Source organism: Gallinula chloropus (genome assembly GCF_964237585.1).
Source record: "Gallinula chloropus genome assembly, chromosome: 7".
Lineage (NCBI taxonomy): Eukaryota > Metazoa > Chordata > Aves > Gruiformes > Rallidae > Gallinula > Gallinula chloropus.
The window spans coordinates 25,196,481-25,211,964 of record NC_140092.1 but is presented as its reverse complement, the minus strand read 5'-3'; the positions used below and the strand labels follow the sequence as shown (position 1 = coordinate 25,211,964).

The 15,484-nt window shown below is 47.7% G+C and overlaps 1 protein-coding gene across 1 annotated transcript in view; it reads left to right on the top strand.

Moving 5' to 3' along the window:
• Window positions 1-8,215: 8,215 nt before the first annotated feature.
• CPE (carboxypeptidase E) overlaps window positions 8,216-15,484 on the top strand; it is a gene marked incomplete at its 5' end in the record, with an annotated part of 44,013 nt that continues 36,744 nt past the window's right edge. Inside the window, one exon of the mRNA XM_084266943.1 lies at window positions 8,216-8,489. Coding sequence (XP_084123069.1) covers window positions 8,216-8,489 — 274 coding nt within the window. The remainder of the gene's footprint in view (window positions 8,490-15,484) is intronic.

Here is a 15,484-nt window from a genome sequence, read left to right as displayed (position 1 = left end):
TGGGACCACCTGACTTTTCATGCTGCTTTACATGCAGTGTGCTATCAACCTTGGAAGAGGCACTCCTGCAGAAGTTCCTGAGACATCGGGTTTTCTAAGAAAAAAACAAGGTGTTAATGATACTCAGAGTGATTCAAATACTGAGATGTGGGAGAAGTTCGGATCCCTCTTCTGTGTGTGTTCTGTAGAAACTTTTACTTCTCCATCTGTATCCCACTTGAAAGGTGGTGTTCTTCTTCCCCCTTCCCTGTAAAAGATGTAAAGATATTTGCCCGCAGCAGGCTGAAATCCCTGCCTTGTTCAGTTTTTAGCAGGGGTGGGTACTTCAGGCTTCCTGAATTCGTGTGCTCTGCCAGCCTGAGCTCTGCACAGTGGAAGTGACCTCTTTAACCAGACTTCAAGGATGGCCATTATCCTCTTTGCTTTGTCAGCTCACACTCTCATCCTGCAGCTATTCCTAGCTTTGTTTTACTGAATCCCTGCCCTAAAAATACGAGGAACTTCCAGTGCTTTCCATTTTCACTGCACGTGTGATTGTATTCCCTGTTTACAGCCTGCTGGCTTGTGCCTGTGTGCAGGGTGTCACAGAAGTGCCTACAACTGAGAGCTTAAACACCCCAGTAAAGGTATATGTAAAGACTGGGTGTCCCCAGCTCCTGGAGAGCTCAGTCAGAGTACTGGGGGTTGGAGAGGGTGACTTACAAAGCCAGAACTGATACTCCGTTCTTCAAGAGGTTTTGAAAATAAGGAATGTAATTTTGCTACATTACCTAATGCCACCTTTTTAGGTACTGTGCCTGGGATTTGTTTTCTTCTTCTTCTTCTTTGTTCTTTGTTCGTGACTCAAATCTCTATTTTTCTCACAGCTCTTGCTGCTTCAGTTTTTCAGGTTACTTTATGCACATCCCTAGTGCATGTGATCACATCATTGCTTTTGATGCACTTTTTTTTTTAAACCCCTAGACAGTGATGCAAGCTGTGCTTCATAGATATTTTTTTTCTTTCTGAAAAAAAAAAAATGTGCCTTTCTGGACTGCTCAACCCAGGAGCTTGCATTTGAAGACCATAGGCTCGTTCTGCTGTGTCTTGCCACCACTCCACTACCTTTCCAAATGCCAGTCCTTGTATTTCGCGGTGGACTCAGCAATGCTCGGTTAGTGATGGGACTGATCATCCCAAAGGCCTCTTTCCAACTGAAATGATTCTAGGATTTATTACTGAATAAGATGATCAGGGGGCTGGAGCAACTCTCCTATGAAGAGAGGCTGCGAGAGCTGGGCTGGCTCAGCCTGGAGAAGAGAAAGCTCCAGGGAGGCTTAATTGCAGCCTACCAGTTGCTCAGGGGCATACAGGGAAGTGGGAGAGGGGCTGCTCACCAGGGAGTGCAGGGAGAGGACAAGGGGAATAGCTTCAAACTGGAAGAGGGCAGGGTTGGGTTTGATGTGAGGAAGAAATTCTTCACTCTGAGGGTGGGGAGGCCCTGGTACAGGGTGCCCAGAGAGTCTGTGTGAGCCCCTGGAGCCCTGGAAGTGTTCAAGGCTGGGCTGGATGGGGCTGTGGGCACCCTGGGCTCATGAGGGTGTCCCTGCCCAAGGCAGGAGGCTGGAACTAGATCATCTCTGAGGTCCCTACCAACCTAAACGAGTCTGATTCTAACCTGGTGGTGTGGTTTTCTGGGACAAGGTTCTGGTGGTAGTGGAGGGGCTTGCAGGTGGGCCTTCTGCAAGGAGCAGCCAGAAGCTTCCTCCAGGCCCCACAGAGCAAACACCAGCTGGCTTAAGGCAGGACCTGCTGCTGACCAAGGCTGAGTCTATCAGCGCTGGTCACAGCACCGGTGGGAATCACAGTGACCGACCGCTTCTTGCCACAGAGAAGGGAGTGAGAAGGTGTGAGAAGCTCTGCAGGCACCAAGGCCAGGGAAGAAGGGGAGAAGAAGTGCTCCAGGCACCGCAGAGAGAGAAAGATGCCCCTGCAGAAGCCTATGGTGGAGCGGGTGTCCCTCCGCAGCCCAGGGAAGAGGGTAGGGATCAGAGACCCCACCTGCAGCCCATAGAGGGGCCCCATGCGGAGACATATCGAAGATGCTGTGACCCATGTTGTGATGTGAGGGTATAGGATCACAATTACATTTGTAGTGCAATATAGTTATGGAGGGCAGCTCTTGCTCAGCTACGTAATCATGTGGAACAGCTTGTGGAGGAGAAAGAAGTCTGTTTTTCTTTTCATAACAAAGGGCTTACTTGTGAAAGTCTCACACTATCTGGAGGAAAAGATAAAGGGCAAGAATTTGAGGGCGAGATGACATCCACCACAGATACATCACTTATCTCCTTGCTAGAGAAACTAACAAGGACGTGAATTACGTCCATAGATCTCTTGAGTAGAGGAAAACAGATGATAGTTAACAAGGACACAAATTAGCTCAAACTGTTAAGAACACTGCAAGTTTGCAAGACCCTCACATTCCAGGCAAAAGGTGAAAAGTGCATCATGAGGAAGACTCATGGCCTTCCTCCCAAGGACCACCGAAGACCCTCGCCCACAATTTTTGGAGGGATCTGCGCAAGTGCAAAGGACTGATAAGCTAATTAACATGTGAAGTGAGAGTAGGTGGGTTTAGGTAATGTATGTGTATAGGTGTTCATTGAATATAGATTGTTTCATTGTATAAATATGGGACGGTTTTGCTACTTCGGGTGTGCACATGTGTGGTGGGGCGATCCCCCGTGCACCCAGCACTGAATTAACATACCTACTTTATAACTTTAGAGTTCCGTTCATCAGTTGGAGCAAGCAAGCCCCTGACAGGAGCTGCAGCCCGTGGGGAGAGAGAGAGGCCCACAGCAGAGCAGTTTTGCTGGGGGGAGCTGCTTTAAGGGCTGATTGTACTTCTCATTCCCTGACTCTGGTGTCACTGGGGGGGTGCAGTATCATCAATAGAGAGTTTTCTCTCCTTTATTCCATGTTGAGTCTGTTCTGCCCATGATGATGATTGTGGAATGATCTCTCCCTGCCCTTATCTCAAATCCTGAGCCTCTCAGTATCTATTTTCTCCCCTGCCCAGCTGAGGAGGGGAGTGACAGAGCAGCTTTGGTGAGCTTCTGAACTCCAGCCACAGCCAAACTTCCACAGCTGGGTACTCATGGACCTACCTCATCACCGTGTATCTTTTATGTGTGTAAAGAACTGTGTTAGGCAATTAATATTTCTGAGGTTTTAGGCTTTTATTAAATAAGACTTCTATTTCCATATTTAGTGGGGGAGTCTGCAGAGTATGTGTAGCTCTGAAAATTGAGAGAGTTTTGGGCAATAGAGAAAAAAGAAAAAGCAGCGTGAGAGGGAGAGGTTTGGGCTCTTCCCAACCAAACCTTATGCAGCCTGTTGTCCTTTATCCTCTTTAGGAAGGAGACAGATGTAACCCTGGAATGTGGTAGGATAGGGGGATAATTTAATTATTTCCTCCAAGCCCAGTCCAGTTTAAGTAAGGTTCATCTGAGGGAAACAGTGTTAGGATATGGCAATAATTAAGCCCTATAAAAGCAATAAATTAATTTCTTGGGGTTTGTGTCAAAAAAACTGTGGAAACTTGACAAATGTAATGAATTGTTAAGATTAGGATTGCAATATAATGGAATGCTTTTGGCTGCTGATGTGCAATACGAAACGTGAGGGTTTGTATTACACTACAGCAGAGCTGGCCAGAAAATAATGACTGATGCTATATTTGCAGGTTATATGACTTAATTTATTTCCTCACTGAGTTTATAATAAATGACTACCGAGTGTTTTAAGACAATTTTACAGAAACATGCTATGTGTTTCTACATTTTTAACATTGATTTTTATTGAGAAATCACATTATTGGAGCCTACCTAATGGGTAGAGGTGGTTATTGCTAGCTGCAGTGTCTGGTTCATTGCCTCCAATTCCCTGTCCCATTACTGCTGCGCCTCTGTCAGCTGCAACCATTGGGTCAGCTGGAGCCACTGAAACCTGTGACTGGCAGGGCCAGGGAGAAGGAACATTTTGCTGTGGGTTCTTGTTATAATTTTGTCTGTGTATGTACTGAGCACAGCAGCCAAATCGCTTCTCTGTTGTATTCTTCACCAACTAAACAGATGGTATCATCTCCTCTGCAGCAAGGCATGTCCTCTGCCTTGCAAACCGCCCCTGGGGCTGCAGGCAGCAGCACTGCGTGTCCAGGTCCCCTTGTTCTCAGTGCTATAATGTAATCCTTCCTTTTAACTGTTTTCCTTCCGTCTGACCATTCAAAGGTACAACTGTGCTGGGCCACTGCCCTGGAAAACAGGTGACCTGCCCCCTGGGAGCCCTGGCTGCTGCGAGCAGTGCTGCGCGCCAGACTGCCACGGGCGCGTTTGCTGTTTCTTCTTACCCTTGGCTGCTGTGCGTTACTCCTGAGTAACCCCACTCACCTTCCAGACCTGCTGGATCCTTACAATGCACCGTTCTTTGTCACCTGAGGATTTCCATTGGTTCTGATTCAGGTTTATGTAACTGCTCAATAAATTCACCCACCAAACTTGAAGGACCAGTGGATGACCGGAAGAACGCTCCTGTTAGATCGTGACTCACCTCTTCTAAAAACCCTCTCAGCCGGTTTCGTGGGCTCTTACGTGATCCCACACGGTAGTTTCTATGCATGACCGGTGGTACAGCCGTACCATCTCCCAGAAACAGGCACTGCAGTTCAGCGACCAGGATGTACCATCACCCCAGGAGCTGTGAAGACTCCTGCAAGCTTGAAACAAGGGGTAGAGATAAGCTGCTCCATATGCGGTATGCGGAGTGCAAGTGTGAATGTTAAGATGCAGCCTGTAAAGAGGCCTGATGCAGATTCCTCATGTCTATTGGATGTTCACCACCCCAACAAAGAGTATGGGGGTAGAGTTGAGTTTCAGTGACAAGGGTGTGTTACCTAACAATTGGAGACAGCGAAAGATTCAGTCTTGATATACCTAACTGGAGGGTGGATTTATTTTCTTTCCCACTCTGTAACCTGCTGTGTAGCTGAGTCCTCTGTATTTGGGTCTAAAAAAAAAATAAATCATTATTTATTGATATTTCTTTTCACCTGGCTTGTGTTAAGCCTGTTCAGGAGGTACTGGGAGAGCAGTGACTCAGCCCCTTTTTGAAAGCATCTAAAAAAGAGATCTATGGAGCTGTGCAAGGCAGTTTGGATGTCGGTAACAGATGTTTCTGTCTTGAAGATGAATTTTCAAGTGACCAGAGCTGCCAGGTGTAGTATGTTATATAGTGTGTGTTTACATTTACTTATATAGTAATACATGGCATATCATCAGCACTTGGGTGAGTTTTGTAAAAGCTTCTTACATCTTTGGACTCAATACAAGGAATAAATTTTGTACAATGAGGGTGGTGAGACACTGGCACAGGTTTCCCAGAGAGGTGGTGGAGGCCCCATCCCTAGTGACATCCAAGGTCAGGCTCTATGGGGCTCTGGGCATCTTGCTGTAGTGAAGATGTCCCTGCCCAGTGCAGGGGGGTTGGGCTAGATGGCCTTTAAGGGTCCTCTCCAATCTCTCAAGTTCTCTCTCTATCTATTTGCCTGGCAATTTGTCAGCACTGAGATCAGCTTTTCACTTTTTAAAATTGCTCAGAACTATTTTACTCCTGTCATTAATTCCTCAACTGAAACTGTTACCAGCTGTTCTGTGGTTTCTTTTCCTGGTCTTCCAGGACACTGATGGTTTATCGTTGTTCTTTTTGAATAGCTGTGCTGTGTCAGTACCCTGATGAGTCTTCCAGAATTTTGCCAGGGCTTCAAAATGTGACACGACTGAACATTAACAGGCCAAAGACAGCCCTCCCAAGAGAGGCGCTTAACCATCCACTAGCCACGTGGTCTCTGAACACACTTCTTTGCACACTGTGTGCAGCATCTTACTGCTTTGTGTGAAGACACCATTGTCTTCCTCCTGCAGTATAGTGCACCCTCCCACTTACTTCCAGATAGAAACCAGAGAGGTTTGCTGCATGGCTTCATGGCGTTGTTATTAACAGGAGGTTGAAGTCAGTACTGCGAGTATCCGGTCCTGGCAGCAGTGCCGCTGTAAGGACTCTGTGTCGCTAAGGTACCGCCGCTGTTTCTCATCAACCAGCCTTGGGTTATGAAAGAAAAGCGTTGCCCCAGCCTGCCTGTCTCGCCACACAAATGGATCTGGGGACAGCGTTACTCACCTCCCATAACTCTGTGAGTTTGGGGTGGGGAGGGGGGGGGGTAAGCCTGCTGGGGGGTGGGGGGAGAGGGGGAGTCAGCCTGTCAGAAAGCAGGCGGGCACCTGACTCCCACTCCGCACAGTGTTCTGGCCAAAGCCCGGAACAGCGTGTCGCTATGAGTGTTATCTAGATGTTTGTGCATTCATGTCTGTCTGTAAATGCCTATTTCTGTAAATGTCAGCGGGGTTCCTTTCACCGGTACCATGTTATTTAGGCAGCATCTGGTAGCAAAATAGAACCTACGGTTTGGTGTCACACACAGACATGAGAGAGCGGAAAACCACATCCAGACACTGCTGATCCAGGCATTTTCCATACAGGGGGCACTTGGGCTCTTTTCCCTGCACTAATTAGTATTATTAGCTCACCACAGCCACACCCAGGGGCCTGGTTATGCATGCAGCCTGTGAATGCCGTTGGGTTGGAGGATTCCTCTGAGACTAAGGTGAGTGCCAAACCTTTTTCCCTTTTACAAGGAAGTTCAGCTTTTGCCTGTGACACCAGCTGTCACCTCTGGAAAACAGGAGGAAGGATGGGATGCAAGGCAGTCACTGGTTTTTCCTTCTGCTAGGCTCTGCAGATGTTCCTGAGTGCTCTCAGAAGCTGATAATTGGTTCTTAATGTATAAAAAGTATCCAAACTGCCCTGTTTTACACAAGATGTGAGTGTGTTTTTACAAGTACTCGTTCTCTTGGGTTTTTTGTTCAGCAGTGGGGGGTTAGTCAGTATGGAAATTAATGCAAATACATTCAGATCTAGTTGTGAGACTAATTTTATGTAGTGGAATAACAATGCGCTGCTTGAAGAGATGAAAATGAAGAGATCGGTTTTGAGCCTACATTTATATTTTAGTGACACAGGGTTTGGGCAAATGCAGTTGAAGAGAAGCCAATGAGAGTCACTACACCTCACAAAGGGGTTTTTTTTACTGATGAAAAAATTCTTCCAGAAAATGATACTGTATGTCTAAACTCACAGCATCTGCAGATTTAATTACTTTGTGTGCAAGGTATGAGGGAAAGTGATGAAGAAAACAAGGAATCTTTAGCCTGTAATGAATGTAGCCAACAAAACTGATAAAGAACCGCAGAATCACAGAAAGTCAGGGGTTGGCAAGAGGCTGGAGATCATGTAGCCCAACCCCCTGCCAGAGCAGGGTCCCCTTGAGCAGGCTGCACAGCGTCCAGGATCATGGGGTTTAGATGTCCCCAGAGATGGAGACTCCCCAACCTCTCTAGGCAGCCTGGCCCAGGGCTCTGCCACCCTCTAGAAAAGAATAATAATAATAATAGTGATGTTATGGAAGATGCTCTTTAGCATTTAGCCTTTTGCTTTTATCAGTTGTCCTTTACAAGCTGCTCTGGCATAGTCGGACCACCTATGCCTGTCAAAACAGTCGAAAATCGAGGTGGCTTCACAAAGTCCTGCAGTATTCTTTGTGAAGAACATTCCCATGGAAGGCAAGCGTTCTCAGTGACAGAAAAGGAGTCTTGCTCTGTCCTCTGCTTTCTGCGACGCAGCAGCAGAACCCTAGAGATGTGGAGCCAGCTGCCTTAAAGGTGGTGGCTGACAGCCTTCCTTGGGAGGTCGGTGGCATGCACGGGTCGGCCTTAGCATCGCTGTTCTGCCGCCTCGATGGGGTTTGCCAGGGGGTCGGCTCGGTGGGGCCGTGCGGGGAAAGGAAAGCATTTCACCGAGGGAAACCACCGGAGCGACATATAGAACCGTTTCCCGATATTTCTTCCCGACGCTCTTCACCTGGCCGTGGAGATCGGCGGCTCCTGTCCGCACCGATGCGGGGCCGCGCACCCGCCGCCACCCTCCGCGGGGAGCTCTCGCTCCTCCCGGCCCGCGGAGGCGGGCGGAGCGGCTCGATCCGCCCCGCCTCCCCCTGCCCCCTCCCTCCCTCCTCGATCCTTCCCTCCGCGCCGGCGGTAGCTGCGCGGCTGCGGCGGGTATGGCGCTGCGGGTGTTGCTGGTTCTCTGCGGGGTGCTCGCTGTCTGCCGGGCGGCGGAGCCGGGCGCGGGGGGCGCCAGCCGGCGGCGGCGGCTGAGCTCCGAGGAGGGCATCTCCTTCGAGTACCACCGCTACACCGAGCTGCGCGAAGCGCTGGTGGCCGTCTGGCTGCAGTGCCCCGCCATCAGCAGGATCTACACGGTGGGGCGCAGCGTCGAGGGCCGTGAGCTTCTGGTCATCGAGGTGTCCGACCGGCCCGGCGAGCATGAGCCTGGTAAGGAGCGGGGGGCGCGGTGGGGGTGCCCCGGGCGGTGGCAGGTACCGGCGGAGCGGGGCGGTGGCAGTACCGGCGGAGCGGTGCCGCGGGAACACGCTGTCCCGGACGTACTCGCTCGGTGCCGAGCGGCTGCGTGTTGCGTTCGGTGGGTCCAGCGCCCTGCGAGGGAGAAGCGCTTTCGGCTCCCTGTAGGGTGGCAGGGGAGGCAGCGGCAGGGACGCGCCCGGAGAGGTGTGCCGGAGGGACTGATGAATGTGCTGGGGGGAGGAAGGATGGATGTGCCGGGGTGGGGGGGAAAGGATGGATGTGCCGACCTCGGGAAAGGATGGATGTGCCGGCAGGGGCAGGTGGATATGGAGGCCAGGAAAGGATGGATGTGCTGGAGGGGATGGATGTGCCGGCAGGGATGGATGTGCCAAAGGGGATGGATGGCATTGGCCTCGCCGTGCCCAGGTGCCAGCCAGGCTGCAGGGAACAGGCACCGGGTGTGAACACAGACATGTGAGGCCTCAAACGTGGCCAGGCTGCCTGTGGAAGCTGGAGGTGCTTGCACAGGCATCTCAGGGTTCCTCTGGGTATGCATACCCGGGCCTTGAGCCAGTCTTTACAAAACAGGATGTGATTGATGTTGTCCGTTTTACACCTACAAGCGCGCGTTTTTCATCGCATCTGATTTCAGGGCTGACTGTATCTTGTGTATGTGAAAAGGCTTAATCTGGGCAGCCACCCAGTACCCCAGGCCCAGCCATAAGCACTCTGCAGGCATGTCTTCCCACTGCCCTCGGGGGGCTGCGAAACGGTTCCGGGAGACCAGGATGGAGATGTGACTTCTGTGGGTTTCCAGGGATTCGGTCTACACAATCTGTGCTTAATGTTCTGCTTTATGACCTGAATATAACCTTACCTTGCCTCCTCAGGGGACTTTGCATTCCACTGACTGCACTGGGGCTACCGATACGACTTAGGGGTTATAGGATGCTGGGCACAAGGCAGCCAGCAGAGGAAGGAAGGGTAGCAGAGCATTGCCTTGCAATGAAAAAAGTAGGAATTGCAGTGAAATTTGAAAAATCTCTCTGAGATTTATTGCCAGGCTGATGCAAAGGCTGGCCCTGTAGCTACTCTGTATTCTACACGCTAGATGTGATGTGATATTATCGTGACTGTGCATTGCTGAATGCTTGCTGCAGCTCCCGTGGTATGCAATTGTGTCAGACCAGCTGCAAGAGGGACAAGATGAGCATCCTGTGGGGCCTGAGATGGGGCTGTGGCTCTCCCTGGAGACATGCTCCCTTACCTGTTGGTGCCAGCACCTGAGAAAGGGTTTCTCTAGGAATCCAAGCAAAAGAGAATCCAACTTTCTATCAGTGACAAATGACAAACCACAGAAAAGATGATTTCCTATGGGTTGCACCCGCGTGTAAGCCTCAGCAAATGTCAAGCTTTCCCTATAAGGTGCTTGGTTCTGCACAAAGGGAGCCCTCTGAATGAAAATGCTACGTGCCCTAATGTCCAAATCACTTGTCAGGGAATGTGATGAGTCCTGGTGGATGCTGAATACACTGGGTTTTTTTTCCCAGAGGATTAACCAGTGTTTGAAACAGAGCAAATTCCTTGTTTTATTTAGGTACTCATTTTGCAAGGCATTGAGTATTTTTCAAAAAGCAGAGAGCTGCTGCAGCTCTCAGCATCAGCAAATGAGATAAACTCGGGGTCTTTTTAGGAAGGGCAATGATCCAGACCCCGTGCCAGGGATGACTCTGCTCTGTGAAACAGTTGTGGAGGCACTGGTAGCATCCCTGCTTCTTTGTTACAGGGCCCGAGCACCTAAGGTTGTATTAGAGGTGTTTTCTTCTTAATAATGTGCCCTTTCTTCTGCTGTGTAGCAAAAGGCAGCGCTGTTTGTGTTTCTGTGCGAGCCTTCTTTAAGCTGCGTGGTGAAAGAAGTGGAGCCTTGTCCCAGCCTGGGCAGGAAATGGGAGGCTGGCTTTGCAGCTCCTGCTTGCAGGGGGGATCCTCGCTCACTGTGAGCATCCACGCTCAATTCCCGGGGCAACCGCAGGAACAAGGATATCTTGTGTGATTAAAGCCTGCAGGATGGGGACCTGATTTATCATCACCTGTCATTAACAAATGACAGGGATATGCCACACAGATACACGTAGTTTATTTTTTCCTTCTTCATGACGAGCTAAGAAGTTATTCCTGAATGTAAGCCATTCCTACTAGATATCCTGCATGTCACAGGGTTTATTTCAAACTATATCTTAAGTATAAATGAAATATACGCTGTGGCTCATTGGGAGCTCCTGCTTCTAGAAGCCTGATGAGTATGCGGGGATGGTACCTGAATTATCTAGTGAGCTGCTGTGAAAGCAAATACCATATTTCTGTTCCCTTAGTGAGCAGGTTGGTGACAGAATAAACCAGGAGAGTGTCAGCAGAGCATCAGAAAAGACTTTTTGTACTGATTAAGAGGCTTTGTTCTGAGTAAGCCCCACGTGCGTGCACTGCATCATTGCATGGCTGTGCAGCACTGTGCAGATGCATCTGATCATGTATCAGCATATAAACCAACTTTAACTGTGAATCATCAGTGGGGGTTTTTATTTGTAATATATGTGCAATAATTGGAAAAAAAAGCGTGATAGAAATAGGAATATTTTAGAAAGAAGATGGCTGGCTCTATGTGCTGAGTGAGCTTCTTGAAAGCATCTGGTTTAAGACCCTTGAATAACTTTGTATAAAATGTGCTTGGTAACACTCCGTTTTTTGAGAATAGATTATTTTTTTTCTTCCTTCATATTTTCTTTCATAAATAAATAATATTTCTGAATCCATCCTACCTTTCTATCTCAGTTTTAATTTTCAGCCGAAAGAGGTATAGAAAAATGCACTCATGAAGCTGGTGAAAGTCATGGAGGTTCGGGGACACTCACAGACTGCATCCACAGCTAGCTGGCTGTGCTCATGTTCCCACTGAAGGCAGTGGAAAGTCACAGTAAATGTGGTTGGGCAGCTGTACTAGGCAGCCTCGGCCGTATTTCCCAGAGATGACGTACCCTTATTCCACATTGCTTCCCTGGCTGAGGTATTTATTTAAAGACTTTCCCTTTTCGTTAGCTCATTTAAAAAAGGGTTAAGAGAGGTTGTGTGCTACCTGTGAAACACCACAGATCGCAGCCCCTGTGCCTCAGAAGTTTCTGTCTTATATTCTGGAATAAGAGAAGCAGCAAAGAAGCTGTAGTGGAAAGGGCTGTGATTGTCAAGAATAAACACAACTCTAGCAGAAGGCAGTTGTTGTATTTTTTCAGGCTTAAAATTAGTCTGAGTATGCAGAGCATTCGGAGAATGTTGGTCTGACCCAGGCTGGTTTTGACAACTCCACTCCTTTTGGAAGGGATTACTTAATTTTCTTTGAAAGAGAAGAGTTGTCATCACCTCCCACATCTGCAGAGTGCAGATGTTTCCAAGGAAAACCGGAGGTGAGCCTGTTTTACTGTTGGTTGGGGTTAAAAGGATGTTTTGTTACAGTGACTGTAGGATGTTTTGTATGTGAACTCCAGAGAATTGAGGAGTGTGCAAATCACAGTCATTAGGTATTTTGTAACACAGTAAATTGTAGTGTAATTATCAAGAAGGACCTTGCTATTATATAATTCTTAATTTACCTTATGCAGGAGAAACTTTATTTTTCTATAATTTAGGCATCAATATCTCAAGCCTTTAAACTACACAGGGGGTGAAAGTGTCAAGACATGTTTTCCTGGTTTATAATACTTACAGATTTCTGTTTGTAACAGTGGAATTGCTGCTAGCCCCAGACAGTAATCTGCCAATGAGACTAATTTAGAATTAACACTGCATTTCTTCCACCTAATTTTAACTTTTAAACGTTGTGGATGATTTGGAAGCCCACATTCTCCAGTTTCTCTTTGCTGCTTTGCAGGTAGATCTCTGGGTTGGGTTGCAGTGCTCTATGACAATGTCAGTTTTTGCTGGTAACTATATGGAGAGCCAATGCTGGGCAGGCATCTAATGTGGGAACATGTGCAAAAAGCACATGGTTAAGGCCTGACAAGTCCCACCCTTCATGTGTCATATTAAAAGCATCTCACTGCGCATGAGATGCTTACTTTGTGAAACACGCCGCTTATGAAGCCTATTTGACCTTTCCTCAGCAGATTAGTTTATATCCTTAAGTCTTCACACCTGTTTAATTCATGCTCCTCCTAAAAAAAAAAAAAAAAAAAAGGAAAAGCTGCTCATATGTCATATTTTCTTTTGGTCTTCCTTTTCTTTGTAAAACAGAAGTCTCATGCATGGTTCAGGCTCTTGCTTACTTTTTCCTTTCCTTGTTGAGCTGGGAGTTAAGCTGGAAAGAAATCTTGGAGCTGAGTTCTCTTAAAGTGCTGTGGAATCCTGGGAAGGTGAGATCCACAATGTGTGTTTTAAGGCTTTGGGTTAAGTTAATTAATAGAATGGGGAGAATCAGGAGCAGTGAAGCAAAGGGTGGAGGCATCCTACACTTCTTGGTGTAAGTTGAAATCTGGGGTGCAGGGGCTTCAGTGGGAGCAGGATATTGGGTTAGAAGCTTACTTTTCTGGTGTGCTGAGGCTAAATGAGTGCCTTTTTGGTTAAATGATTGGAAAAGAAGATCCTTATCTGTAAAACAGCAGCAGGGTGGGGAGGTTTGGCTTTCAGGGTGACAGCTCTTTTGGCTGCCACAGATCTGCTCAGTTATCTCAGGTTTAAAGACATCCTTGCAAGCATACAAGCCTAATGACCTGCTAATTTTTTTTCCTGATATCTAGGAAGGGTGTCTCTGACCTTTGCTGCATGACTTCTCCACACAAAGGAGAAACCATGCAGTACTTCGTTAGGAGAAATACTGCTATTAGTTGAAAGGCACAAAGAAAGTAAAAGCACTGGAGACATTTTGAAGTTCAAAACTTTTTGCCTAATTGTGTTTGTGATACCATCGTGTAGAGGCAGCTGCGAATTACTGCTTGTTTTTCCCCTGAGGGAAGTAAAACTTACATCCTTTTCTTGTTGTGCCCCTCAGAAGTAAAGGGATCCTGTAGCATGACTGTTCTTCAGTGCTATGAGCCGTGTATTCCTTGCCTGTTTACCATGGAAAAATCACCTGCTTTCCTATGGTAAACAGAAGGCTTTGTGGGTTTGGCCAGCTTATTGCACCAAAGCAAGGTTCTAGAACCATAAGCAACACTGAGGTGAGTCTGAGACCGAAGTATACACACGTAACAATCGTTACTTCAAAGGGAGCTTTATGGCTCTCCATGTCAGACCTTCACTCGATAGAGAGGAGCCAGTGCTTTAATGTCTCCTCCCATCCATCTGCTGAGCATCCACAAATCAAATTGGAGCCAGTGGGAGCTGCACACCTGAATCTTCATTATAAACAGGGGGCTTAGAAATCCCAGTGCTCAAGCCAACGTGCATGTGTGCCCTTAAGAAAGAAGCTAAATGTGGCTTTGGTTCTGTAGTAGCCCGGACTCAAGGAAGGAGTGACCAGACTTTATGCCTTTCCGAATAAACCGTCATCTTTTGCTTTGGTGACATCAGAACATGGCAGGGTGGAGAGAAGAGGAGCTGTGGGGCTGGGAGCTGGGCTATCCCATATTTAAATCCTGGCAATGTAGGAAGTTGTTTCACAGAGAGGAAAAAGTGGTTTTGTGATAAATGGTGACTGACTTCTTTCCTGGCTCTGCCGTGTGTTTTTTCCATCTTTTCCGATAAGAACTCCTGTATGGAGCCAGGAGTTGGACTTGATGATCCTTATGGGTCTCTTCCAACTCAGGAGATTCTGGGATGCGATGATTCTGTGTAGTAACTGTGAATGAATAGATAAATCTGTCATTGTGATTCTATGAACATCCTTGTGCCTCAGGATCCCATCTGTGCGCCCAGGCTCTCGTCCTCACGCTGCAGGTTAGAGTGTGGCTGTGCCATGCTATGCACCCCATAGAAATATGTGTACTAAACAGATGGCACATGGTTCAGCATTTGATCTGCCTTTGAGGTGCAGTTCCTACCTGCTTCCTGTCAGCTTTTTCCTGCTAGCCATTCACCCCGATATTTGTGCTGACTCAGCAGTGCTGACGGACATAAGGGGAGGACACAAGCTTCCTCTCCCTGCTTACCTGCTGCAGATATAAATTTCCTTTGTTTAAAAATGTTCCTTGATAGCAGACGAGTGTGAGGAAGGTACCAGTTCCCCCCTTTCTTTCAGTGCTGGTGGGTAGAGTCGGGATGGAGACATACATATTTGTTTGGCTTCCGTGCGTTGCAGTGAGGGGAACAAATTCTCGGTGGATATAAATGGTACAGATCTTCAGTGGAAATCTTATGGTACAAATCTTTAGTGGAAAAGTCCATAAATGAACAGGAACAGAGGAGCATCTGTTCCTTGGTGCTCCATGGAGCAGCTGATAACAATGAATACTGTATTATAACAGCAGCCAGGGCAAAGTGGAAACATACCTGACCAGGGAAGACCCCCTGGATAGAGAAGTTTAAGGGGTAGCGATCTCATCTGACTTGAAAATTGAAGAATTGTCTGAAATAGGTGTTGCCATGGAGACAGAGAGGATTAGCAACCCAAGAGTGATTTCATTGGTCTGCTGCTAGCACAAGTTCCTTGTTTGAGTAGCATTAATATGTTGTCTCATGCTGCTTTATATGCCCAGACCATCTGGCATCAGCGGTATTTAAAGGAACAGGTCTGTTACGGAAAGAGCTGGCCAAGTGCTTTGATTTATGCTGGTAAGACGCGCCATGAGAGTTAAGAGGTCTTTGAAAAGCTGCCTCGTGCACTAAAAATACTCTGAAAAGCCACAGCCTGTACAGAGGTGAAGTGAGGCTTTGGGAAGCGGCACAGGGAAATCCAGGAGGTTGTTTTCTGTTTAGTCAGTGCGTATGTAAAGTATCCAGGGCCCAAACACATATTTTGCAGGTTTCTTCAGGGATGTGTG